The sequence below is a fragment of the Excalfactoria chinensis genome, chromosome 18, assembly GCF_039878825.1.
Source record: "Excalfactoria chinensis isolate bCotChi1 chromosome 18, bCotChi1.hap2, whole genome shotgun sequence".
Lineage (NCBI taxonomy): Eukaryota > Metazoa > Chordata > Aves > Galliformes > Phasianidae > Excalfactoria > Excalfactoria chinensis.
In genome coordinates this window covers 4098390-4125694 of record NC_092842.1, presented here as the reverse complement: position 1 = coordinate 4125694, position 27305 = coordinate 4098390, and the positions used below count along the sequence as shown (strand labels likewise).

Genomic DNA, 27305 nt, shown 5'->3' with positions numbered 1-27305 from the left:
ACAACCAGATTGTTAAGTTCATTCTGCTTCTGTCTCATTCTAACTAGATAAAACTTAGTGCCCATTTAACAATTTTAAGGAGTGTGGGATATTACGAAGGATCTGGAGTGCCTCACCCCATCCCGACTTATGCTCCCAAGTTGGCTGGATTGAGCTGGTTCTGTTACTCAGCCACAGAGCTGCTGCAAATACAACTCCAGGCTATGTGACTCTGCTTGAAAGCGATTACATCACATCCACGACAACATTTCATTCCTACAGACTCTCCCACTTCTTCATCCCAATCTACAACCTTCTGTGTACATTGGGAGAGATACCATCTACTGCAGTTCCTTAAGAAATGCTACCTGTGCTCTGTACAGCTTAGCAGGTGTGAGCTTGCCCCTGATGCAACTGGAGTTACTTAACGTTCCTAAGTTTTCACTGCGGTTGGGTTTTGTTGGGGTTTGGGCAGTCATGGTGGTGCACACACCTCAAGTGGGTCATCGCAGAGCTGTGCTGCAGCCCCATGTGTTGGGAGGGGGTCAAACTGTGACACCCTTAAAAGAATGAGGTGAGATTAAAATGAAGACTTATGATCTTTTATTTCTCATGAGGGGGGTTTTGTTATGCTCGTATTTTCAACATCTTTAAGGTAATATTTTTAATCAAGCCTGGAGAACAAACATGCAGCTGCAATTGGCAAGAAATACCCAGAAGAGCAATTAATTATAAAAGGAGATTTTAGATTCATTTTTGCCCATGGTAACATTGTCTTTATTACTATCCAAACAATAGGACAGTGACCCAAGGCTAAAAGTCAACCATCTTCACGCAGCACATTCACCTGCACTGCCAATAACAGAACCAAGCACCAAATGAGCTCTTGACTTCAAATGCTACAGCTCTGCAACAAGAAATACTTCTCAACCATTGCCATGGTCAAGATGGAACACTCCCTAATGGCCTATTGTGGAGACAGAAGAAATTTCCTCACCAAAAGGACTGGGCTACTATCCTCAGAGCGGGGCTCATCCTGCAGCAGAAGCTTCTACCTAAGGCAGGTAGGTTCGGCTGCATGAAGGGAGCTTGCTCTCAGGGGATAATTTTATCTTGAGCATTGATCTAGTGAGCTGCATTTAAAGAGAACACAGACAAGCAATCACAGGAACACCGACCAGCTAGTTGAGTCCAGAAGCCAATCGTGAATGTCAAGTGTAGAGAGGTGGAAAAGGTAGTTCAGGAGTCGGCTGGAGCCTAAGTGGGAAGGAAGAGCAGAACAGAAAACTGCAGTGACTATTCCAGTTCTGGGCCATTAAACCAGCAGTCAACACTGCTGCACCCAAAGGGGCATTTCAACCAGCAGTTCCCAGGGCAAGACCTGATACAGTGAGAATAGATGAACCCCTCAGTCTGAGCACTGGTTACACCTGTAGTCATCTGTTCTTTCAGGCACTCAATTTAGTAGAAATCTGGTAACTGGGAGATATCCCTAAGGCACTTGGTTGCATATTTTGCAAAGCAGAAGCACAGCAAGGATTGCCAAGCATGGAATTTTTCCCTACCTCCAATATGTCTATTGAGCATGACTTTAAGGAGTCTGCAAACACACCAGGGTACAACTTAAAAGCTTCCACTAAACAGAATCTAAGAATCACAGCAACCCTACCAGTTCTCCTTGCTCCAGATGGTGCCTTCGGCCTCCATCACGTGGAAGGTGTACACGTGGCGAGAGAACCCCGAGCTGTTCATGTCACTCTTATGGACGACTTCTCCATGGATGACAATGAGCCCACCTGTTTGGAAGAAACACCCGGACTGCTTTTTTCCAGTCCTGAGTGCTGAACTTAACACAAGGAAAAGCGGGACTGTTGAAATACAATTGTATTTCCCTTTCCCTGAGGTGCTTTTACCTTTACTTATGGGCACGGGTATGAACTTGCTGTCATCGTAGGCCGGCTCTGACCCTACAAACTCCACACACGTCGAGGCACCTTGGGCTGCACGCACCATTCTGCGGGTAACCCCACCTGCACAGCCACAGAGTGAGCAAACATCCACAACAATAACAACGCCAGCTCTGCTTCGTGCAAGCCAAGAAACACTCTTTGTGGTCCCCATTGGCACTCAGAGGAACAACACTACTCATGTATTCAGTTCTTTCCTTGGCGAGTTGGGGATTTTTCAGCATGCAAACATTTGGGATTTTCTAGTTGTAGCAGAAAGTGATTATCAGCTGCTTTCTGCTTCCCCTCCTGGCGCTGTGCATCGCAACGCAGCCTGTTAGGAACACAATGCTCAAATGCTTATGCAAAACCCCAAACCAACCTGTCATCCATTTCTCCTTCCTAGAAGAGCATCATTTGCTGTCAGAGCACAACCAGCTCCAAAGCGTATGAGGACTGAGCGATTTAAAACATTAAGAGAGCTGTAATTACTGAGTAAATGCTTAGGTGAGCAGCACTGGGAGTCAAATAGTGTGACCTAGAGGAAGGGAAAGGCAGGAAACTGCAGTAATGATGCCGTGGTTGGGGTGAAAGAGGATGACAGAGCATTAACGGCAGTTTAGAGGTCACGGGCATAGGGGGAAAAGAGCATCTCTGTGAAGGGGATGCAGCCTGGAAAAGAAGCAGTTTTGCAAGTGGGTCAAAGAAAGAGAAAGTGTTTGTTAGGTTTGTTAGTGTGTTCCCACTCCAGAGGGCAGGAGAACTGCAGTTTGCAGTCCAGGAGATGGTGAACACTTTCAAAGCTGCAGTCAGAACTCCAGAAGGAGCACCCACAGGTAGGAATGACACGTATCTCCACAACAAGAAAGGAATCAGTAGTTCCAGCCCTTCATTGCATTAAAAACCTGAATCTCAGTGCCTGGCAAAGAAGAGCCTACATTGCAGGGTGTTGTTCTGAAATGGTATCGAAGGGGAAAGAAAAGATACAGGGGTGGCTGCAATGGGCCTCACCCTTACAGGTTCTGGAGTAAAGGCAGCAGCAGGAGGGTGATGCATTCACACTATAACCTTGGTTTCAATTTAAAACTAAGCACTGTCAGCCATCCACAACTTACTGGTGTGGGAGCCAGGAATGAACCACAAGCAGCCATTCTCCTGCGTGGCATCCTCCAGTGCAATCCAGAAGCCCAGGACTCGACCCAGGGGCTCCGTGTGCAGGAATGTGGCATCCTGGTGTGGAGTCACTGTGATGAAAAGCAGCAGGGTCAGGGTCTGAGTGTGCCTGGGGCCAGCACTGCAAGGTGGGAGCACACAGAGCGCTTCTCAGCCTGCCCTGACTGCCCATCAGGCCATTGAGGCAGCAGGGACAACTAAAGGGCATCAGGTCCAACTCCTTGCACAGGGAAACACACAGCAACATCAGCACTCACAGCCCCATCCAGCTCTGATCTCGGCTGTCTGCAGGGATGGGGCACCACCACCTCTCTGGGCAGCCTGTGCCAGCTTTACCTGGTCACAGTCCTTCCCTGAAGGACTACCTGTGCTGTAACACACAGACACACGAAGCTCACCTTCCCCACCGATGCCAGGTTGCTGCAAGGAGAAGGGAGACACGTGAGGAGGAGTCATGCCAGCTTCACTCCTGCCATGGCAGGGAGGCCCTCAGCCGTACCTTGAAGATGTACATGCTCTGTACAACCACTGGTCTCTCCAGGCCCAGTTTCCTCCCCAGTTCCTGGAAAGAAACTTAGCAAGATTTACATTTGCTGCTTTCTGCTTAGAATACTGAAGCTGACCACCCCATCATTTAGTCTTCTGCTTACCTGCACCTTGGGGGAGTGAGTGATCTGCTTGAAGACAGGATCATGAGCATGCAAGGCTAAGGGGAAAGACAAAGCTCAGGGTGAAGGTTTTGGTAACAGAAGGGAGCCCAGGGGCGTTGTGATTAAGCACATTACACAAAATGTATGAAAATGCAAAGCAAAAAGAGATGCATCTCCCCCCTCTGTTCATCAGGCCCAGCAAGAGCTGCCATTGAATAAGAGTTGAGGAGAGATCCCATTAAAAAGACTCATTACAGAGAATCAATCGGAGAGAAGGTGCTGAGACAGCAGGGGACAGAATTGTTTTCACTTCCCAGAGGAAAAGCCAATGTAATAGAGCCCAGCAGAGGCTGCTCTGCACAGGGGTGCTGGGAGAGCTCCATATTGCATTTCCAAGCTCAGTGACGTTCAATCTGAACAAAGTTCAGGGGAATGAGCTGAATCCTGCTCTTATTTTCCACTTATTGTTTGAAGACAAAAGAGTTTCAAACCTAAGTGGGGGGCTGGGAGAGAGGTAATAGGGCACAAACTGAAAGCAGGAGATAAGAAAAGGTGCTGCAATAAGAAAGGAGGAAAACAGCCTCAACTGTGCAGGGAGCAGGAGGGCAGTCTGAGCCATATGCAGTGGGAGGTTGCTCAAGCAATCTCTGACCCCAAGAGATCTGAGGGCTGAAGTCCAAACTTTTGCACACCAGTAACTCAGTGCTATGCGCAACCAAAGAGCCTTCTGCAAGCGTTCTTTGGGTTTTGTTTTGCTTTCTTCCTTTGCTTCTTTGAAAGGTTTATAGCTGAGAACTTTGGCAGCAGAGAGTGAAGAGCAGCACAGAGACAACTGCAGAGGCAGCAACGGAACGATGAGGGGAAAAAAGTGAACTGATGAGCTGAAATAGAGACGAATTTAATACAGGAGAGGTTTCAAAGGAAGAAGCTGCATGAGGTTTGTGGTATTTGGGGCGCAGTGAGAAGCAGGACAAGAGACAAAGCCACTTCTGCTCTCAGGAAGGTTTAGATTTAGGAGACTAAAGAGGGTGGGTCTGGAGAAGTCCCAGTATCTAAGAGCTGCTTCCCCTTTTGCCCACCCTTCTCAAAAAAGGAACGTACCATGGCCAACCTTACTGACAGATTTCTCCTTTGCAATTAGGAAGTTGCCTACAAGACAAAACCAGAGTTTAACGTGGTTAGCAAAGCAGGAATGCTTGCAGGGATGGAACCTGGCCCTGCCTCCTTGTGTCCCCCCTTGACTGGGTTTGGGGCTCACCTCGCTCATCCAGAACACCTTTCTCAAAGAAGAACCTGATCTTGTCTCCACTGGTGAGGAAATAATCAGAGCTACCCTGTCAGAGAGAAGAGCTCGGTAATGGCAGCATCACCACGAACACACAGCCAAACCTTCCATCAGAGGTAACACTCACCTGCATCTTTTTTCCCCACCAAGAAGCAGCAGAAACAAAGTACAGTCAATAGAAATCATTCCTACAATTACTAAATGCATTCCTTCAACATTAAACCTCTTGGCACTCCCTAGGACTCCAGCCTGGCACACACGGACTACCAACAAACACCAGCAGAAAGCTGGGGAGCCAATGCCTTCCTCCTTCTCTCCCAGGGCTGCGTGGGACCAGCCCTGCCCTGCGGGTACCTGTGCCTGGAGCTGCTCCTCTTCCTTGGTGGAGAACTCAGTCCGGCAGTGTGGTGGCACCTCCATCCCATCCAGGATCCTCTGGATGCTGCTCCTCATGCTGTCACACTCCTCCGGGCTAAAGAAGTGCTCCAGGACGAGGAAACCATCCTCACGGAACTGAAAGGAGGATATGGGGTGGCTGTTCTCCTCCTGGGCTATTTCTGATATGATTCTCTTTCATCCACAAATAACAAAACTGAAATGCTGTTCTTTTATCTTTAAAGCTCAAGAGGGCCATTGCCAAGAAAGATCAGTCCTTAAACAAGCTCAGATCCCATAGAATTAAGGGGAACACATTTCACCTCCCCATCCAGAAACCAGAGTAGATAGCATTGCTGAGCCTTCATGGTTCAGGGATATCTTAACTACGGGACCAGCAACACTAAAGATTGATTACAAATACTGCTAAAACGAACAGAGCACTCCTTTCCAGATTCCAAATAAGAAGGAGATGCCTTCACAAGCCAGAAGAAAAAAGTGATTTTCTCTAAGGGAAAAATCCCCGCGTGGTTCTCACGATTGACTACACAACCCTCTATGAAACAAAGCGAACTCTGCTGGCACTGCTTCCTTATATAGAACACCACGGGGATTATCCTCAGGGACAGACCTCAGCCTCACAGTGACAGCTGAGCTGGAACCAGAAGGACACGAGAGAAATTCCCCGAGGAGCTCTGCAGGGCACGCAGCCCTCTGGCAAGTTTGCACCCACAACAGGGTTTTCACAGGCTCAGAATGAATGCAATGCACGGAGCTGAGCAGAATACAGAGTGTGTGCAAAGCAGATCTCTGCTGGACCTGAGCACTGGTTCAGCACGGAGCGCACGTGCCTTGCAAATAGTGCAGGCAAGTTCCTTGCCTGCTGCTCCCTTACCTTCTGCATCTGGTGTTGGCTGACAGACGCCATCGCGGTCCCACCAGCCCGGCTGTGCACGGCTGTGCCACCTCAGCACGTGACCCTTGGGCAGCATGTGACAAATGCAAGCACAGAGCCAAGCACAGCTGCCTCCTGCTCTGACCCTTCCATGGCTGCAGCTCCCAGTGCTCTGCGATGGAGCTCTGCTGCAGCTCTCGGTGCTGCTGTACAGAAGCGTTCTGCTCCAGTCTGTGCTTTGTGACCGCAGTTTGCTGCTTAGCTCCAAGGAGAAACGGCTAGTTTAATAACCCAGATTAAAAACTGGTAAACGCAGAAGTAAATGAAAGAGGAAGAATAAGATTCAAGTAGGATGAAAAGGTCTCAAGGGGCACCGAACAGAGCAACAAATGCAGAAGTGGTCATTCAATCTCCTGTAGAGTTCCTTTTGCTCAGCCAGAGGACCCTGCCCTGCCAGTAAGGATCCCAACCACCAGGAGGTGACAAACATGAGACCAAGGGGTGCTAAAGCTGAAGGGCTTCCAACTGCAGCTCAGCCAAATTCAGAGTCCCCAGCTGGTCTCATTCACAGCTGCTGCAGGGAAAGGGGTTGTTTCTAAACTCTCTTGGCTTGCAATTGAAAGTCCATCTGAAGTAGGTGGTGTTCAGGAAAAAGACTCTGTATTCTGTAAGGGAATCCCATTCAAATCCCCCCCAATCCCTCACCCCCCTTCTTTCTGGTGCAACACTGCTCCTTCCAAGAAGGAATGTTCCCTAACATCCAACTTGAACCTCCCCAGCACAACATGAGCCCACCACCTCTTGTCCTTTTGCTGTTACCTGGGAGCAGATACCTATCCATCCATCTGTATCTCTCTCCAAAGAAAACCATCAGGTAGTTCCTCCCTCTTGTTTAAGGAGCCTCTCCAGATGATGAAGCTGAATTGTCCGGAAGAAAGCTGTGTAATCAGTAGGAAAACAAAACAAAGACAAGGCAACAAAGCCAGCCTGCTACAGCTGCTGTCTGTAAGGCCATCTCTCTGGGAGTGCAAACTCAGGGGTAGCCCTGCTTGGGAAGCAGCAATCCAGTAAACACTGTTTACATGCATTCCCCTTCCCCTCCCCTGTGTTACTGAGGTCATTCCTACTATCACTTCTCATTTCCAGTCATCTATTCCCCAGCAATTTAGCACTCCATCTTCTCCACTCCCCACCTCACACACATGTGCTGACTTCAGAAGCCACTGCAAGTTCACACGCACGACAGCAAACCACAGCTCCCATGTTTATGGATTGCATTGTAAACAAGCATTCCCAACAGCAAAGCATGGCACGGGGAGCGCCAGCAAGCAATCACACAAACAAGAGGACAACCACAGAGGCTACAGGAGCAGTTTGGCCTCAGGAGTCCCCCAGTCCTTCCCAGCACACTCCTATTTTGAGGCTTAGGGAGACATTTCCAGCAAGAGGAAAACCACCAACCCCACATAACGCCCCCAGAGAGTGAAAGGAGGACGTAATCTTCATAAATATCTTCTCTTCCCATAAGTTTCAACAAGGGAATAGAACCTCTGCAGTGAGGTTCCCATTGATGCTGCTCAGAGGCCCTGATTCCCCACAGCCAGCTCCAGCAGCTCAGCAGGAACAAGGAGCACAGGAATGAGGGTAATATGTTTAAATTGTGTTAAGCAGCCCATTTATATCTACTTAAAATAGCATCAATACTCAAATATTCCCCACGCTCCTTTCTCCCAAGTTACCAAAAGCCTCAGAAACAAAAGAATTCCCTATTGAAAGCATTGTTATCCACAGTCTGACACAACAGTTACTTCCTACATGAGCTTTCTGCCTACTGTGGTCAGGCTAGAGAACTGTATGTAACAAAGCCAAATGAGCTTTAGGTCTTCACTTTGTGCCTCAGTGAGCTACACAGAAAATCTGGACTTATCTGGATTGTGTTTTTTTTCCAGCAAAGACCTCAATTCTTCACCCCAAAGCTCCTTTTCATCACCATATTCCAGCTCTCTGGGGGGAATCCAAGGAGCAGCACCTTCCAGCAGCCCTGGCTCTGGGTCACTGAAGTAGGCAGTGTAATGCAGCCCGGGCCTCAGCAGAATCTCCATACAGCTACTTTGCTCTCATTCATAAAGGAATGTTATAACCCACATCCAACGAGCAAAGCAGCAATTATTAACATCTGTCTTCTGAGGAGTGAGGTGTGCAGGGGCAAAGCGCCTCCACACACAGCTTAAAAGAAAGCAAACATAAAAGGAAAAGGCAAATGAAAAAGTTCAACTTTTATTCTGTTCGAGTGTCCGGTCTTACACGTCTCTCAGAGGACAACAATAGCAGCCTTCGGTTCTTACTGGGGAGCTGCTGCTCATCAGCTGCAATCCCACATACAGAGCCAAACGTTACACCAAGCACAGGTCCTGCATGCCAAACCACAGCCCTGCGAGTGCATCTACAGCATGGGAGCGAGGCATGTCTAAGCTGGGAGCAGCGCCTTACTTAAATGGATGCATCTGTCAGCTGTAGATGACTCAGACCCGTTAGCCCCCTTCTCATTAAGTTTAGTGTGGAAAAATTCTCCCCATTGTCCTATGAACTTCCTTTAAAGGAAAGATAGGAAAGAATGGAAGGGTATTTCCAGACATTCCCCGTTAAGCCTTTGTGTGAACGCACACTGAGTTCACCTTCGTTTCTGGGATCCAACATTTCAAGCACAGTTACTTTTGCAAAGGGATTTCAGATGGGATTCCCAAAGGATTTAATGCTACCAACAGAGTTTAACGTTAATCCAACACCGCAGCTGGAGGGATGGCAAGGAAAAGGTTCAAGTCTGACAGTGTCCAGTTCTGCCTCATGCACTGTTACAATGCAGATAGGACAGGAACATGTTTTGGCACATTTTTATTAAGACCATTGAACACACGGTGCGGCCAAACAGCAGTACAAGAATCAATCACTTTTAAATGCAATGCAAGGAACAAGGCCTCACCTGGAGCACTGTGTCCAATTCTGGGCTCCCCTGTACAAAAAAGACAGGGATCTCCTGGAGGGTCCAGCAAAGGGCCACAAAGAAGGTACAGGGCCTGGAGCATCGCCTGTATGAGGAAAGGCTGAGCAAGCTGGGTCTGTTCAGCCATGAGAAAAGAAGACTCGGAGGGGATCTGCCCAATGTCTATAAACATATAAGCTGTGGGGGGGCAAAGGGACAAGGACAGACTCTTTCCAGCTGTGCGTGGCAACAGGACAAGAGGAAATGGCCACAAACTGAAGCATAGGAAGTTCTACACAAACGTGTGCAAGAACTTCTTCACAGTGAGGGTGACGGAGCACAGGAACAGGCTGCACAGGGAGGTTGGGGAGTCTCCTTCTATGAAGACACTCAAGACCCACCTGGATGCCTACCTGTGCAACCTGGTCCTGGGAGCCTGCTCTGCAGGGTGGTTGGATTAGATGATCTCTAGAGGTCCCTTCCAGCCCCTACAGTCCTGGAACTTGGTGAAATCAATAAGTCCCCCCATACGAATCATCTCCTGTAAAGGACGTGTCATTGATCTGACATCCATAGAATTGTGTTAGAACAAGGAGAGGACCTCGGTGTGGTTCAGCAACAGAAAGCCACTTAATACTATTTATGGTAACGACACCAAGCATTTGCTTTAATTAAAATGGAATTAGCTAAGTGGAGTGTAGAAATGGTAATAAGAGAAATAAAAAATGAGGTAGGACATTCCAGAAGTGACAATTAATACCAAAGAACAGCACATCACGACGGATACCTGTAACAGCTTGTATTGGGCTTAACATTTCACCATTCAGACTGATGGAGCAAATTAATTCCCACTGCTGAGTTCACTACGGACCAAAACATGAAGTCAGAAAACAACCTGGAAGAGAAACTTCATCTAACGTTCCAGTGCATAGTTTCAGAGATACAGCGAGTTTTAACACATTTAATGGGTTTGGTACCACCCATCTTATAGGTGGTTCAAATAATCCACTGTAACTTACTCATTTTTGGGGGTATTTGGAGTGAAAGGTAGAATTCTGTCTTACTAACCTCTGGTCATAGCATGGGGGGAGCATGCTCAAGATCAACAGGGGGTCCAAGAATTCATTCAGCTCAGCAGTGCTATTAAGGAAACGGTTTTAATTCAAGTTGTTTTATGATTTAGCAGCTAATAAATCTCTTTTGCTCCCGACTAGAGTGCTTTGAAAAGACAGGTCAGGATAACAAGACACTGACCTGCTGATTGTCTGCTTACGGTGAGAGCTTTTCTTCCTGAACATACAGATCTATGTCAGAAAACGCAAAGCTTCAGTTTGACAGAGATTGAAGGAAAAAATCATAGTATATACTGACTGAACACCTACAAATGAGGAAGGATTGCTGATGTAAGCTCATCCCTCAGACTGAGCAATCCAGGCAGGTATGGGAAGTGGAGTGAATCACTTTGCTGTGGGTTAAGCTTTACAGGAGGTCCGAGTTGTAAGTGAGTTCAGCACCTCCCGTTTCAGATCCTACCCTTTACGTTTTAAAGCTTCCTCCATTTCATCATATAAAACCGATACTATGAAATCACTCTATCTTTCATGGAAGACCAAGAAGCACGTGTCAGGAGCAGGTAAATATTGCTGTCTTCCAGAATGGCAATGTATTTTTGTGCCACCTGTGTTTCTGGTACAAGAAGCTATCAGACTACTTAGCTTTCTGAGTGGCAGCACTGAGATATCTCAAGCCCTAACAGCCACGACTGAAAAACTGAGCTTTGAATATTGTAAAAGGAGCAAAAAGCTAGTGTTTCCATGCACGATCAATACTGGCCTGTCTTAAAATTGCTTTGTAGATCTCAGGCATAGGGCAGTTCCTACTCAGCAAGCAGCAGAAGTACAGCTGTCATTTGATAAGAAGTCAGAGGCTCACTTCTAGCAGAATAGCCTATTGTCCACTCCTATGGATTCGGCACTGAGATACACTGCAGAGCTCAAGAGATGGGCAAGCTTCTAGAAGCACTACAGCATAAAAGCAGGAGCTGCTTGCTTATAGAAACTTCTGGCCTAGCTGCACAAAGCTTAGTTTGTATACGTGACGTATCTAGAATCACAAGTTAAAGCAGTCATCTACCATGACCTAGACACACAGGAGAAAACTGTCCCTGTAAGCTAGGTTAAAATGCTACGAGGTACATTGCCTTTCAGCCCTGTCTAGCCTTTACACATGTTGTAAACAGATTACCCGGTGGCCTTGAACACAACACAGCCTTCAAGCCTCTCCATCCAATTGCCATTACTCTCCAGCACAGTCTCTTGGCACAGAGTAAGGAAGACAACAAGGTTTCCTTCATCCAAACAACCCCTACAGCCACCATGAGAAAGTGCCTGGAAAACAGTACTGCTGTACTAAGCCTAAAGCCATTCCTGCCTTACCCAAGCTGCGCTAAGTCCACCTTGCAATTCCTGTCCCACCAATTCAAAATGCTTGTGTACATGAACGCAATCCAAAATGCAGCAGCACCAACGCTCCTGAGCAACAGTGCTTGCTCTGATGCAGGGCATTTTGGAATAATATTGTTTCCCATCAATTTGGCAGTGGCTCCAACTCTAACATAATTTGAACACTAACCCTGTTAGAAACAGTGCCTTGCCTTCCAGATAAAGAAAATTATATTATTCCTCTGGGCTGTTTAAAGCTTAACAGTGAACTAAGGGAGGCAGAATGTACATCTTCCTTAAAAGCAGTTTTATAAACAGATTTCCTAGATTTTAATACAGCTTTTATTTAAGCATCTGAACATCAACAGATCCAGAGCCCAGTTAACATTGTTCGTGGTTTCAGTATGTTTAGTGTGTATATTTCATATCTTACATCTCATGAGGAAAGCCATGGCACCCTATTGCACCAACATCCAAGGGATCATCAGGCTTTGCTAAGCCAGCACTCTCACTGGCAGCTTGTCGGGAACTGCTTCAGAGATGGCTGCAGCTTCCTCCCTTTGTGCACACAGGAAGCCTCCAAACATTTCGTGCCTGTTTGCAGCACTCCACCTTGGAAACAACCTGTTGGCTTGATGCAGAGTATTGCAACCAGGACCTGCAGTCCACGAGCCTCCTATTCCTTCTGATAGAAAAGGGCAGACCTAGGGTGTACTGGAGACACACCTTCACCACTCCACCTCCAGACATGAGTAGCAGCAGCAATCACAGGTTATCTACCCTGTGCAGGGTTTTGTCAAACACCACCAAACAGGTCAGACTTGTTCCAATAAAGATTACTCTGTTCAAGGGATCTAGAAATCAGACCTCAGAGGATTCTCATACTGCTCCTTAACAATGGGGGAATAAAACAGGGATAGGACAGGTTACTTTTCCAGCACTAAGTTCAACCAGCGTTACTCTCTTGCTTAACACAAGAGGTGAACAGGAACTGACAGGGTGAAAGACAACAAAAAACAATTAAGCAGGTCTGAAGTTTTTGTTCCTAAAAAAAAAAAGGTTGGCAACAAATCTTACAGCTTAATGGGCAGAGGAAACTCAGTTATTCCTCTTTACTATTATCACTGCTAACCCCAGGGGATGCCTTGACACGCTGGTTTTACGTTTGCATTTGTTACATGATAGAGTATCAGGAACTTAAAAGCAGCTTGAAAACTTTAAAAGCCAAGATCATGAAGCTACTCAGTGCTTCTGGGAGAACAGATGAGATTGCTTTTAAACCAGGTCTTTCATATTATCCAGATCATCTGTATTCTAACCATTTCAGAACAGGCTACAGGCCTGGAATTATTTCAGTCTGGGCCTCCAAAGCATCCGCTGGAGAAAAGGATGCTATGTGATTAACTCGTTGGTACAAGTGACTTGAAACTGCTAAAAAAAAGTGCAATCTCTAATGCACAGATGGAGTTCTGGGGGGAGAACTCCTTCCCCAGGGGAAGATGACAGGGTGTCAAATATAAGGGGGGAAAGACAATTAGTAACCAAACACAATCCTATGTCCAAATTGATGTCTGAGATAAACTCACCCCCCAAAATCCCAATGCCAGCATCTAGGTAAAAGAATCAACTCTCCGTATCCTATCCCAACCACTCTGTGGGGCCTCACTTACTGAACTGCCTAATTGGAGGGGAATAGCGGCAGGTGTCACAGACATGGAGGTACAGGAAGTTTCCTAGACTCTTGATCATTGCTTGCAGGACACTCATTCCCTGACACTATCATCCCCATTTGAAGTAAGGCAGCAACCCCCACGTTTCCTTTTCTCCTCCGTTCAGAGGTTTCACCAGCACCACCCACTTCACTCCACTTCCTGTGCGAATCAGCAGCAACACCTCTTACTCCCACTGGTCCTTGCTCAGGAGCCATCTAAACCTGTCTTGATCCTCATCCTGATCCCAAGCTTTCCACATCCTGCACCTGAGGCAAGAAGCAGCCTCAGAGTCATGATTGTTCAGGGACTCCTTGGCTTTTTTGATAGTGACTGGAGAGGAGGAAGGGGAGGATCTGGGAAAAAGGGGACTGGAATGGCCTTGTGTTTCCTTCTTGTTGGTCAGAGGTTCCTCCCCTTCTTTCAGGGGCTCAGGCTTGCTCTTTGTCTGCCCTCCACAGCCGCTCTTTGACTTCCAAGGGCAGCGTGTTGAACAAGTCCTCCTCCACCACAAGCCCGCTGCGTTTCAGCAGAGGACACTCTCCCAGCTCCACCGGCAGGCACTCCAAGCGGTTCCCTCGCAGCTCTATCTGGGATAGGTTTGTCAGCTCTCCAACACGGGATGGGAGTGACTGCAGCACATTGTTTCCCAGGTTCAGGGTTCTCAGCTTCCTGCACTGGAACAGCTCTGGAGGGAGATTCTCGATCTGAAGGAAAAAAAGATCAATATCAGATGAAGTTACCTAATAGGACACGTGTTCATACAGCAATAACAAGGGCACACATCTCACTGCTTACAAAACTCTCAGTTGTCCTTCCTTAAGTGAGCTGTCAGACCCTGAGGTTTGAGAGCACTCAATTTCTGTAGGGTTTGATATTGTTGCAGGGACTTTATAGGCTTCAAATTACAAAGTGGACTTTATTTTTTGGACACTACAACAGAAAATGAAGTCTCCATCTGTTAGCTTTCCCACCACGGCCTTCAAGTCACTAATTCAACAAGTCTCATTTCTATTACTCCAGTTTTCCTTCCAGTGAATTTCTAAGAAAACAACATAGATAAGATTTAACAAGTACTAGGCCAGGAATTAAGCGCAGCAATTCAATATTCTCCACTAAATTCAAAGCCTCACCAGAAACGTTATCATTTGCCTTTATACAGAACCATGTCTCTTTTTTAACCTTGAATTATGCATGACACAGCTAAATGGAATTGGAATTAATTCTGAATGAAGTTAAGTCCAACCAAAAGCAGGGACAAGTCCAGACCAATTAAAAACAGCTAAATTCAGCCATCGTTATTGGTGCTGTCAAGTGCTATGTGAAACAGCAACACACAGTCAAATGATCACAGATTGGGAAATGCCTTCCTACCAGCCCTTGTGCTCCTGAAGTACAATGAATAGTACTACATTAAGACTAGTTTCTTAGACCTCCATTTTAAGACCAAAGCTGATATCAATCTAGGGAATACAAGCTTCCAGCTGCAGAGAAACAAGTGACAGGCTTTAGGAAACAGTCTCCAACTGCTACTTCAAAGCAATTTCCTGTAGAAAAAATAAATGCTACAAGAGCTGTTCAACAAAAGAATCACCCCGGAGTTATTTGCTGTTGATAAAACCCTCAGAAAAGAAAAAAAAACACTAAAGCTTGAAAAATTTAAACAGAACAGCAGTACCAGGAATATTTCACACACCACTGTAACACACTGAATCCTTCAGATAGCAGACACACCAGAATTACCTGTGCTTACAGAGGAACAAATTCCTGTGCACTTACCCTGTTGGCTGTCACAGCCAGGTTCTGCAGGTTCTGAAGAAGTCCTATGTCTGGCGGTATGGAAGTCAAGTTGTTGTGGCTGAGATCCAAATACCGAAGTTTTCTGCAATAGAAGAGCTGGGTAGGAATCTTTTCGATCTTGTTACGATTCAGGTAAAGGCGCTCTAAATTGGTGAGGTTGCCTATTTGCATGGGGATGTAGGCAATGTGGTTGTACCACAGTTTAAGGCAAGTGAGACGATGTAAGTGCTGGAAGCTGATGATTTCCTCAATGGTCTTGAGGTTATTGTCCTTCAGGTCTATCTCCTGCAGGTTGTGAAGGCTAAAGATGGAGTGAGGAATGCGCTCCAAGTCACAACGGATCAGCTCCAGCTCTGTCAGGTTGACCATTTTCTTAAGGCTGTTGAGAACAATGAGCTTGGTGCCCTCGTTGTTGATGGAAAGCTTCTGAAGATGCACACCAACATCTGTCACCACCTGCGGCAGCTTGGTGAGGTTACTCTTCAACCTCAACACCTTCAGCCTCTTCAGCTCCCTCAGTCCATCTATTACAATGTACCGGTTGTTTTCAGCACTCAGATTCCCTGTCAGATGAAGCTCTTCTAGTGTCTTCAGGCTATAAATCCAAAGAGGAATCTCCTTGATGTCTGTGAACTTGATGTGGAGAGATTTCAAATTCTCCCTCAAGAAGGCCAGGGCTGGAGCCTCAATTTTGGCAGCGGTGTGGTAAAGCCATAGTTCCCTAAGGCTGGTGAGCTGAGCAATGCTGGGGGGAATAGTGACATCAGGGATAAGCTCCAGCTTCAAGACCTCCAGCTCTATGAGGTCAAAGACCGTGTCAGGAATGCCACTCAACATGAACAGATGCAGTTCCAGCTTATCCTGAGAGTTCTTGGTGATCCTCTGCCGCAGCTTCTCCAAAGTCCACTCATTATTGAGGTTCAGCTGCCGCAGTTTGTTCTCACTCACCTCCGACAGAAAGACAGCGAAGCGCTTTGAATACAGGGGGTCATACTGATCAATCAGATGGAGCATAAAAGCAAAGTCATTTTTCACATCAGGAATGTCACTGTAACTGCTCTCCTCACGGATAGACTCAAAGGAGTATTTCTTGAGCGATCGCCTCAGCATCCACCAGAGGGTGTACATACAGATCAAGCCATAGACTACCACCAAGCTGATATAGAAAGATGCCAAGATTTTGAAGAGAGTGGCCAAAGGATGAGCACAGCGATACATCCTGTAGCCAGTCAAGCTCTCAATGTCCACCTTACAGTCCACATCGAACGTTATGTTGTTGACATAATAAACGGTATAGCATATGATGAGAATGAACTTGATTACTTTGATGATGGTCTGTCTCATGTAGAGGCGGTACACTATATCTCCCTCTTCCACATGCGTGCGGAACTTCTTCACTTTTTCAAAGAGCGCTTTGGCCTGTTCACCTTCCTTTTTGTCCAACACACCTGTCTCAGATCGGTCCACGATTCCTTGTTCAATTCGAGACTTTGTTCTCTGCAGCATGGGAACAGTGGCTTCCACATCCTCACTGACTGTGGAGGATTTCTTGTCCATGGAGCCATTCATTTTGCCAAATGCTGGCTTGGTATCGCTCTCTTCCACCACCGTCTCAGATAATGCCCTTGTTGTCCATGGAGAGTCAAAACACTTAAGCAAAATAGACACAAAATGCTCCAGCTTGGAGCTGGTCCTTGGAAATTTGAACCAGAAGTTGCTGCAAGCCAGGAAGATAAGAGTATGTAGCAGCACCAGATAAGGAAAATACTTGGCAAACCAGTGTAGGCGGTTCTCATAACACACCGCATCCACATAGTTATACTGGTGCCGGTCCAAATCATATTGGATCCCTGTAGGCCCTGTATCAGCAGAGGAAACGAGACTGGAGTTATAGTATATACGCTCTGGGGTTACAGCTGTCCATCCTCTGACAGTGTCATTGCAAGAGTCTTTGGTAATCCATTTACAGGGCAAACAAATCATTTTGTCCTGGGTGACCTGAAGTGTCCCTCCAAACACTGCGATCATCAGCATCACTATGGAAATGTAGTCTGTGAATACGTCCCACCATGGCTTCAGGATGCGGTATGCTGGCTGAGTGTCAGCAAAGTATCGCAATTCAGTGACTGGAATCATGATTCACCACCTGAAAGGAAAACAGAAGCAGCCATTACTAAAACTCTTTTGTTCTGCTCTTGTAGAGGGTATCAGGAAACTCACATGTTATGTGCTGGCAAAGCAAAACTGAATCGAGTCCTAGTTTCGAGTCACTTGTGAAACTACCTGAGTGAGGTACCTGGTTGCAGCTGAGGCTGTAAAGTTATTGTGGCAGTATTCACCCTCATAGGTGAGTAGTTACAAGGCATCAGAACTGGTACTTGCCATTAGCAGTCTGCAGGTGAAAAATTCACATTGAAAGACTAACTTTAACTCCTCTGACAGACGAGTAATTGGAAGCTTTCAGCTTCATCTAAGGATATCATGTCAGTGACAAAGGAATTTGACAGCATCATCAGAGAAAATCCACACACGCAGCACAGTTGTCGTGTGTTTGTTACTCTTCCACAGAGCTAAGAAGCAGCTCTACATCTCTGTGGCTCTCCAATTGCAGAGGCAAGGAAGAGGATTTACAAGCATTAGTTCTACTTCCTAGAACCACTACGCTGACGCAACTCCTATTTGATTAAGAAAACTGGAAAAGAACAAGAAGTTGCTTGATATCATCCCTTTTCCTTCCACAGGAAGAAGTTTTGGCTCTCCACCTCTGCATCAGCTTCCCAAAGAAACAGTACTTGCCTACTAAGCTCACTTCTGAAATCCTGTAACAGCTGCTCTTTGTTTTCTTCACTTCAGAAGGATAGGAGAGGGGAAGCATACTTCATATAAGAATTCACTTCCCTGACCAACCACTCCCACTTAGAGTTCATCTCAGCTGGGATTTAAGAGTCACAAAGGAAATGAAAAGGTTCTGGGAAGAGAGACCTCATGGCAGAGCTTGTTCTGTCCTTCAGAGCTCCAGGAGGAGCAAGCCACAGAAAACCCACACACCCGACAGATCTGTAAGTGCAAACTCACAGAGCATCCTCTATATCTGACAGGCAACACAAGTGAAGTACATGAAGTCATTATAGCTTGTTCTAATGATGCTGAAAAAGCAGTAATGTCACATCATACTTGCTAGCAATCTTCAGGAGCTGGACAAACACAAATCTCTGTCGTTTTGAGACTCCTATCAACTCAACTGTAACAGAGGAAGAACAAAAGTTCAATCCTACTTCCTCAGCCCATGAGGCAGCATTCGTACAGACTGTCCTGACAAGCCCTGGGGAGCAGCTATGGGCTTGATAGCAGTTCTTTATATACCATTGGCTGAGCCAAGCAGACTGACCACACCATCTGCTTTTGTAGAACAGGAGTTTGTATTTAAAATTAACTTCCAGCCCAGAACTGCAAAGGAAGCCCCTCCTAACACAAACTCAAGATGTACCACGTTCCCTAGAGACACTAAAATAGGGAACTCTATTCCCTGGTTTGTTGCTTACAACAATAAGTGGTGAAATGCCAGCTTTGGCTTAGAGCTACCTGGGAAGGCTGCTGGCAGTAGGCTGAAAGATGACAGCCATCCCTAAAGAAGCATTTGCCCTTCTGCCCAATCAAGTGCAGTTACCAAAGAGTGCAAGAGCCACGGCAGGATAGTTAATATGCTGCCATACCACAAAGAAAAACAGGCATACACACCCTCCCCAGCATCCCTTCCACTGTAATCAGAGTGAGGAGAGTCCTGCATTTCTCCAGTCCAAGCAAGAGAAAGCTTTGTAAAAGGAGAACACCAAGAGCTACCGTAACCACCTGCTGGAACAGTCAACTTTGCCATGGCTCAGCTTCTCAAATTCATCTATGCTTACAGAAAAGTACAGCTTCTGTTCTACCAGACTAACAGCTCAGGGTCCCTCTGAGAACAACTCACCACCCTAGGGGTCCACAGAGATCCAGTGGCAGCCTCCAGCCAGCACACACTCTCCTTAAACGCTCCTACCAGGTGTAATGTAGAGCTTCTGTTGTCACTCCTTCCAAACTACATTTAAGAGGCAACAAACACTGCTGTACCTCCCACTGCTCTCCCATAGTGCTGCGTAGGATCCTCTTTTCCCTCAGGAGCATGCAGTGAGAACTCTGGTGCTGTTCATTAAAGAACTGCTCCTTACTTAAACACCTTCCTACTGCTCCAGCCTTACATCAGGGGAAAAAGAGATACTCATCCTCTTTCTTTCTCTTATCTAAATACCACCTCTCCCCAGTGATCCTTTCTTCTTCCCTCCAGTGCTTCTTCACAGGGAAGCTTTAGCAGGAATGAGGTCCTTCACAGCTGTCCACAGAAAGGTTATGAAATAGAGGCGAACTTCTCAGGAAGCAGAGTCTCATGGTTAAGGCATTTTCCAGACCCAAGCTGAGCGCTGCGTTACCAGTTTTTCCTCAAAGAAATACCTCATTCCTTTTTTTGCAACAAACTAACCCTGTGTTTACTTTGATTTGTATCTCAAGATAGCTAGGAAGGAAAGCAAAAAAAAATAGGGCAACAGGCTCCCTAATCCTATTTACCATCCACATGGGATAGGAAATCTGCCTTTACATTGTGCAGTTACAAGACAGCTAACAAATCATCTGTTTGAATGTCCTATTACAGCTCTGTATCAACAGTTAAACCCTGGTGTGGTGGAGCAGGAAATCCCCTGCCCTCCAGTAACAATGATAGGGTCACTGCGTGAAGAAAAGGACATTCTCAGCAAGTTCCCACTCCTCCTGGCAGCTGTGGAGGTTCTGTTCAAGTTCCAGATGAAAAGCAATAAAGCAAGGGGTCATTTTACAGAAGCTGGAGTCCCCCAGGTCTTATCTAATCTTACTTGCAGCATCTGTGGTAAAAGGGAAAATTGACCACCAAAACCTTGGGAAGCCAAGGGAAAAAGTCACCACCCTCTTCAAGCAGATTTCCCACATATGCAAATCCATTCTAATTCCTGAAAGACCTGATGACTGTTCTGCAGCAAAACACAAGTGTCATTATCTTGTAGACCCCATTTCATCATCACTTTAATTCTGGTTGCAACACTCCCTTCTGCATTCAGGCAGGCAGTGTTGCTGCTGGGGTTGATGACAGCAGACTAACTTCAAGAAGTCAGATTCTCAGGGCTTACCTTTGCTACCCAATGCTGCCCTGCACAATACGATGCTCCCTACAGGAACCATGCTTCCAACCACTGTACAGAAACCAAGCAAGCATCTGGAACCCAGGCTCTCACATCAAGTACACGGGTAGCAAAGCAGAGGTTGAATTAAATCTGCATGAGCCAACAGGTGGGAAAATCATATCTCAAGCCCTGTCTACATACCAGAAGCATAAGGAAGTTTTCCAAAGGTTTAATTAATTAGGCAAGCTCTAGGAATTGCACACAGAAGAAATCTTACAAATGTGCAACTGTCTCAAAGGTGTTTCCGCTTTCACACTCCACACCGATTCACCATGCAACTCTCTGAGCAGTCTCCCACTTCTCACTTTAGAAGTGCCATCACCCTTGAGGGATTCAGTTGCACCAAAGCAGCACTGTACTTCAAATCTTAAGTATCATCAAGTATGAATATTAAGTTTTATTAGGAAAGAAGGAGGAAAGAAAATCACTTAAAAAATAACAGGGACATCCTGAGCACACAACACCTAAACAATAAAATCATTCAGAAACGAGAATGAACTTATCCAGCTAACAAAAACCTTGTACTGTAGCATGTATCTTAAGCAGTAAAGACCAGAGCCGAGAGCACAAATCCTTTTCAAAAGATGCAAGACTCCTGTGATATTTAAGATGACCAAGGAATGAACAGAGCAATTGCAAAAGCACAAGCCTCCTCTCCTTAGAGGAATTTCCCTATTAAAACCAACAATCATCTTAACATGCAAAGACAGAATTATTGCTGACAGATACCTGGCTGAGCTGTGCTTGCAATTCCTGCCTGTACCTGCTGACCAGCATACTCAGCTAGAGACAAAGTGAACAGAAACATCATTGTTTAGTTTCACTGGCTGGTACGTCACCAGCTTGACTCATTATTTGCTGAATACTTTATCCATCCTCCTCTTTCCTTTCTTCCTTCTGCTGACCATCATGTTGCAAACAGCTACTGGCAAAACAGGACTACATGCAAGATCTCATGATGTGTCCAAGAATTTCCTCAGTTTCTATCTCTCACTTCCAGGACCTCTCCTTGAAAGCAGAGAAATCCTTACTGTTAGTGGGATGCAGCACCCAAGGGAGGCAATAAATGTATCATAAAACAAATTTAAATAGCTAGACAAGATGTATTGTATACTGGACAATTGCAAACCTTTAGGTTGTATCACACATTCTTAAATCTCAGTGACTTTTAAGACTGTAGACTGCAAAGCAGCAGTCAAGCGCTGCTGACAGTTCCTTACCTCTCAGAAGCCCAGAGAACAAGGGAGGTGTTTGTGTGCTGACAGTATCAGAGGGAGATAATGGAAAAGGAAAATGACTTGGTGCTCTAAAGAATATAGCCCTGATTTTGACGAGCTGCAACATGTTACAATAAGCTTTCAAAACAGCAGAGCTTCCCTCCCCAGCATGCTGCCACCTGAAACACTAAAGGGGGGCAGAACACAGAGCTCTTTGTTCAAGCACCAGGAAATGTAAAGAGCTTTGCAAGTCAGAAATGGGAATGGTGATTTGTGGTTCCCCCCACCCCCACTTTGTTTATTAGGCTCAGAATTGAAAGCAAAGGGAGGTCAAAACAGAGCTGCTTTCAGTCACTCCTCAGAAAACCTTCCAAACAGGGACAGCCACATGACCAACTGGAAAAGCCCAAGATGTCAGATGGAATAATACTTGAGTGATTTTGTCCCTCACTGTTTATAGAAGTAAACAGCAAGGAAACCAGATGCCAGAGCCCCAAACAACAGCCTATCATCTCTGCATCTGGGTCTGCTGCAACAAAGCCTCTCCTGTAGAAAATGCCTTCTGAGCCAGAGAAGCACACACACAGTTTAAAGGATTGCACATTACTCAGACTGGCAGATGGAACAGGGGAACTGGGGCGGCCAGCACTTACACTCTTCACCTGCTGGAACAGCCAGCAAACTGAACATAGAGTAAATTATGTCGGTTTTCATATAACAACCAGCTGAATGCAGCATTCAGCCCCACACAAGCCACAAGATACAGGAGGATGAAGCAAATGAACCTTCACTGAAGCTCATGAAAAAACTCACCTATGCTACAGACAGAACTAACTCCTACCATCTTTACAGCTACCTTTTAATTGACCCTTCCTGTCAGATGCAAGACTCACGTTCTTAGCAAAGTGCAACAGCTCCTGTTTACTATCACAGAAACAAGCCTGTCCTAACAAGCAGAACATCTGCAAAATCAGAACAATCCACACTGGATGGCCTGCCCATCTTCTGCAAAGTTTTACTCCAGCTGCTGAAGTTATCAGCATCACTGATGCTGGCATCAGGGACCATGTCAGTGTGATACTGCTATGGAAATTCAAATGCTATCAGGTGACTTGCTACAGTGATGCAAACCAGAGAAAAATCCTGTGTCAGCTTATAAATTATGAATGTGTGTGGTCACAGGTTTGCTATCCAAAATTAATTTCCTTCACCATAGAAGACATGTCTCAAGGACAGGGCATTGGAGCTTGCCTTTGAAAACTATGATGGCTTTATCCCAGTGGGACACTGCAAAACACTCCTTTGTAACAACAAATGCAAGTGGTTGAATTAACTACTTAAGATTAAAAGAAGGACAACAAGAGTGTTAACTTGGAACAAACAGAACAGCTTCAAGCACTCCCTCCGCTGCAGAAGTCTATTCAGCATTTAATTCCAGCATTGGAAAGTGATACAAAAAGGAGTAAACAATTGTCTTCAATTAAGACTGAAATGGTGGGCAGAGCAGAGCTCTGACATTTCTAACAAGAGATTGAGAAATCGAGACAGCAGACTCAAAGCCAAGACTTTTAAGCAAGGATCATCACAATTTATCGTTAACAAACTGACAACATCTACAAATTTATTAGCTTGAAAACAGCTGTGGCAACACCCCGAGAGATGAAAGAGGATTTCAACAAGAGCAAAGCAAGACTTCAGCTGTCAGCACAATCATATTTTGCCTTAGTCTGACGAAAGAGAAATAAGCGTATATTCACCTGCTTACTTCTGACCCTACCACCTTGTCTTCAGCACCATGAGCTTCAAAACAGTGACTGTGACTTCCAGCTCAGAACGTTTTCTGATTGCATTCACTAATTGATAGCAGAGAGGAAATAAAGCCACTAGTCTAAAGCAGAAACTGTTAACTAGTCCAGTGCACAAATTTGGCACAGAGGAGCTTTATATTGCCTGGTAATTTTACAGTAAACATTAACAAACCTAGTATAGGGGGTAAAAGCACTATTAATCCATCAGGGTGGTTCTGACTTGAATAGCTCTTAGTTACAAATGCAGTTTAACAGCAACAGCAGGGCCATATGTAACCCATCTATATCAACTGTATTGCCATTTGCAATACAAAATGCATGCAAAACAGCCTAGGGAAAAAGCTGCCTGGAAGCATTCAAGATATTCTCTTCAAACAACAGAGACTGTTAAATGCCAGTTCAGCAATAACACACATCCTAAACTGAGGCTATTTTTGAAAACACTTGCTTGGAAAAACATGCAGGAAGGAGGTTTGCTACACTGCAACAAAGTACGTCTGTATTTAATCTTTACCAAAACAGCGGTGAGACATCCCAGCATGAAGGAGCCCCACATAAAATGCAGAAACCCTTCTGTACTCCACCACCACTCACACAACTTCACTGTGTTTTCCTAGACACCAGCGAGGCTCAATTCAACATCAGTGAGTTTCACTTCTCTCTTAAATACTCAACTGAACAAAGTTCTCCTTTAGAACGTGGAAGAATTCATGAAGGCCTGTAGTTAGTTTTGCACACAGCAACACAATAACTCGCATTTGAATTCCATGACTTTTGAAAATCAAGTCAGAGCACCCTAAGCCAGGAACTGCCTTTCTGAACATCTGCAGCACTTACGAGAATGTAGTAACTCAAAGCATTTGGGAAGTCAGCACCGAAACGCTTCAGGCACTCCACATTTCAAACCTGGAAGCATTAGATTTTAACACAGGGCTTCTGGTATATCTTAAGGAGCTATTTATGCACATTCCCTTTGACCTACGTTAATAAAGCTATGGCTTCCATGTACCATGTATGATCGGCACAGCAGAGCAAATACTTGAACTGCCAGAACACAAACCTGCACCTCCCCAGTGCTCACAGTTTGACCCATCTAGACTGCATCTCTCAGCCTCCAGATAAGCAGGGCACTCTGCACTACCTTTCATCAAGGAGACCCAAAGAGACAAAGTTTCCAGCTACCAATCCTCAACATGCCTAAGTGCCACCCACAGGGGCAACAAGTCAGTGCTCCCCTAAGTTAACCATGGAAAAAAAAAGGTCTCTGAGATGTTTACATAGCAATACAAACATCGCCCTGATGGAAACTGAAGAATATTGACCAAAATAAACAGAAAGCATACTGCCTTAAAGTACCTTTTTTAACATAAGTAGTCAGGGTCTTTGCGGCCAGGAGCTAAATGCACGGATATATGCAACAGTTAAGTTTTACATAGAACACATTGTTACTTTATTCTTTTTTTTTTTCCCCACCTTAAAACTTAAGATTTAAATGAATTCCACCACTGTCCTTGATCTGCCGCCTTTCCTCCTCGCTCTTTTATCAAACATCTGATCACCTCCTTGTGTTTTGCAACTATATTTCAGCAGCGTTCTCATGATTTCATTTGTGTCTTTAGCACACCACTCCCAAACTGGCCTGCAGCCCTTACCCTGCAGTTGGGTTCTGCTATCTGCACTTCAGCTCTCTGTGCTGGAAGTGGGTGATGTTCCTGTGTGCTGGATCCTGAGCAGGTGCTGAAGCGTTGCATTCCCCACACGCCATGGGAACAGCTTCCCTGAAATCAAGCAGAGATTATCAGCAGAGAGAACGAAGATCACAGAGGAACCATGTTATGTTAAAAGTTTGGGAAAGGATATCTAAGATTCTAAGAACAAACCAGATGGTCATTGGGAACTAAGAAGAGATGCTGATAGCTGGAAAGATGTTAGAAGCTCTAAGTTTCAAAGAGGAAGCAAATCTCCAACACTTGTTCCAGAAGGTATCAAAAAACAGGCGCTACAAACCCATTTAAAGGAGACTGAGTTCCTACTGAACTAATAAAGGCAAACTAACCTCCTTGAGGAAAGAACTAAATGCATCAGGACTCCCTGCAAACACACATCCCGCATCATTTTACACTCAAACAACTATCCCCACTCTTCACATCTACCAGTGTATGGGAGATTGGTAATCACAGCCTGAACCTCTGATTAATCAGCTGAGGCAAGTGTGGGGTCAGCTGTGGGAGCACAGGTGAGAGTGATGTAGCTGTGCTCCTGGAAGGGGTGGAGCTCGACTCCATCCCTTCTGAGACCTCATTGAAGGGCTGACCCCCACTGAGGCAGCATCTCTTGGAGATCGCTCACCAGTGAGGACTGCCCCAGCTTCTTCAGCCAAGGCACCACCACTGGAGAGTTTTCCTTTACTTATATTTACTTATACCTTCTGTACATTTGCTACCATCTGTATGTTAATAACCAATACAACCAGCATGAACCTTTTTAAAGCAGTGGCAATTTAGTATCATCAACAAGAACTACAACAGCTTCTTGCTTCCTGCATATCAGCATGGGGAAGCAGACAAGGGAGCAAGCCCTTGCTCTGAGGAATCCCTCAAGCCTCCAAGTCAGGGAGGACTGCAGAACTTCAAGAAGCATTTTGTCCACAAGAAGCAGGAAAGAAAATACAAAGCGCTGGAAAAGGAAGAGGCATCACTAGGAAAAAAACAAACACATATTGGTTAAGTTCAACCCAAGGACGTGCTGGGATCAGGGCTGGCAGGTTCAGAAGCAGCCTGCTCACAGTCAGAGCTTTCCCATTCGAGCCGTGCCATAGTGCTGCAGAGGAGCGGGCTGAAGGAGCGGCCCGGCTGACCTTCCCTCCCTCACCCCGTTCTCCTCTCAGGGCTCAGCACCGCCTCAAAGCACAACCCGACCCAGCCGCACACTGACAGCGCACCGCCCGTCAGCCCACCGCCCTCAGACACGGACATGACGACAAAACGAGACGGAATAAAGTTAATTCACAAACCGCCCCGGCTCCGAGCCGCCCCCACAACGAGCACGGACGGCGGGAGCTGCCAGCAGCGCAGGGCCGCGCCCCACACAGCCAGGGCCGCCTCCCGGAGCGGCAGGACGGCGGGCACCCGGCGAAGCGAACCGCAGCCCGGTTAGCCCGGCAGCCCGGGTCGCAGCCCGGTTAGTCCGACAGCCCGGGTCGCAGCCCGCCGCTCGGCCCCACACGACCGTCCTTCTGCCCTGAGAGCAGCCCTACGGGAGGCGAACAGGCCGCAGCCCATCCCGGCGCTCACCCACCTGTCCGCGCCGACCCTCCGCAGCCCCCGCCCTCCCTCACGCCGACTCGGGCTCCTTTTGTCCGCACCGAGGCGGCCCCACCCCGGAACTGACCTCACCCGCCCGGCATAGGCGGCCGCCAGCGGAGCGCCCCGCAGCCGCCTCTAGCGAGGAGCAGAAGAGGGCGCCGCCATCTTGGAGGTGGGCCCAAGGGGAAGGACGCGCCGCCATCTTTACGTAGGGCGAGGCCGCGCCGGGTGGGGACGGAATTTGTGTGTCCGGATATAACGAGGAGAGAAGGGGAGGGAGGGAAAGCGAAGGCGCGGGCGCCATCTTGGTGCAGGGCAGAGCGCAAAATGGCGGAAATCTTAAAGGGGCAGACACCGAGAGCTGAGGGGCTGGGGGGGGCAGTGTCTTCATCTGCTGTGGCAGTACATTGGATTCCAGAGTTCCTTCTTCTCCCTAAATAAAGAGATTTACCTCTTCATTAAGGTTTTTGTGTGTGTGTGAATAGGAGTGGTATCA

General features: G+C 46.4%; 2 protein-coding genes across 3 annotated transcripts; both read right to left on the bottom strand.

Annotated features, from left to right (window-relative positions):
- Positions 1-566: 566 nt before the first annotated feature.
- On the bottom strand, positions 567-6389 carry PHYHD1 (phytanoyl-CoA dioxygenase domain containing 1). Its single transcript, XM_072352804.1, has 11 exons — positions 6304-6389; positions 5388-5546; positions 5007-5082; positions 4850-4897; positions 3749-3804; positions 3598-3660; positions 3497-3518; positions 3041-3169; positions 1893-2009; positions 1649-1775; positions 567-1236 (listed from the first exon to the last, which is right to left on the bottom strand). Exons 1-11 carry the CDS (start codon positions 6334-6336, stop codon positions 1191-1193), a joined length of 876 nt encoding a protein of 291 aa, XP_072208905.1. The 5' UTR covers positions 6337-6389; the 3' UTR covers positions 567-1190.
- A 2170-nt stretch (positions 6390-8559) lies between these two features.
- Positions 8560-27039, bottom strand: LRRC8A (leucine rich repeat containing 8 VRAC subunit A). 2 transcript variants are annotated; one of them, XM_072352638.1, is made up of 4 exons: positions 26895-27039; positions 25157-25282; positions 15213-17379; positions 8560-14140 (listed from the first exon to the last, which is right to left on the bottom strand). In XM_072352638.1, exons 3-4 carry the CDS (start codon positions 17367-17369, stop codon positions 13865-13867), a joined length of 2433 nt encoding a protein of 810 aa, XP_072208739.1. In that variant the 5' UTR covers positions 17370-17379; positions 25157-25282; positions 26895-27039; the 3' UTR covers positions 8560-13864. The 2 variants fall into 2 exon arrangements, with proteins under 2 accessions (XP_072208739.1, XP_072208740.1); XM_072352639.1 differs by lacking the exon at positions 26895-27039 and adding an exon at positions 26802-26866.
- Positions 27040-27305: the final 266 nt, after the last annotated feature.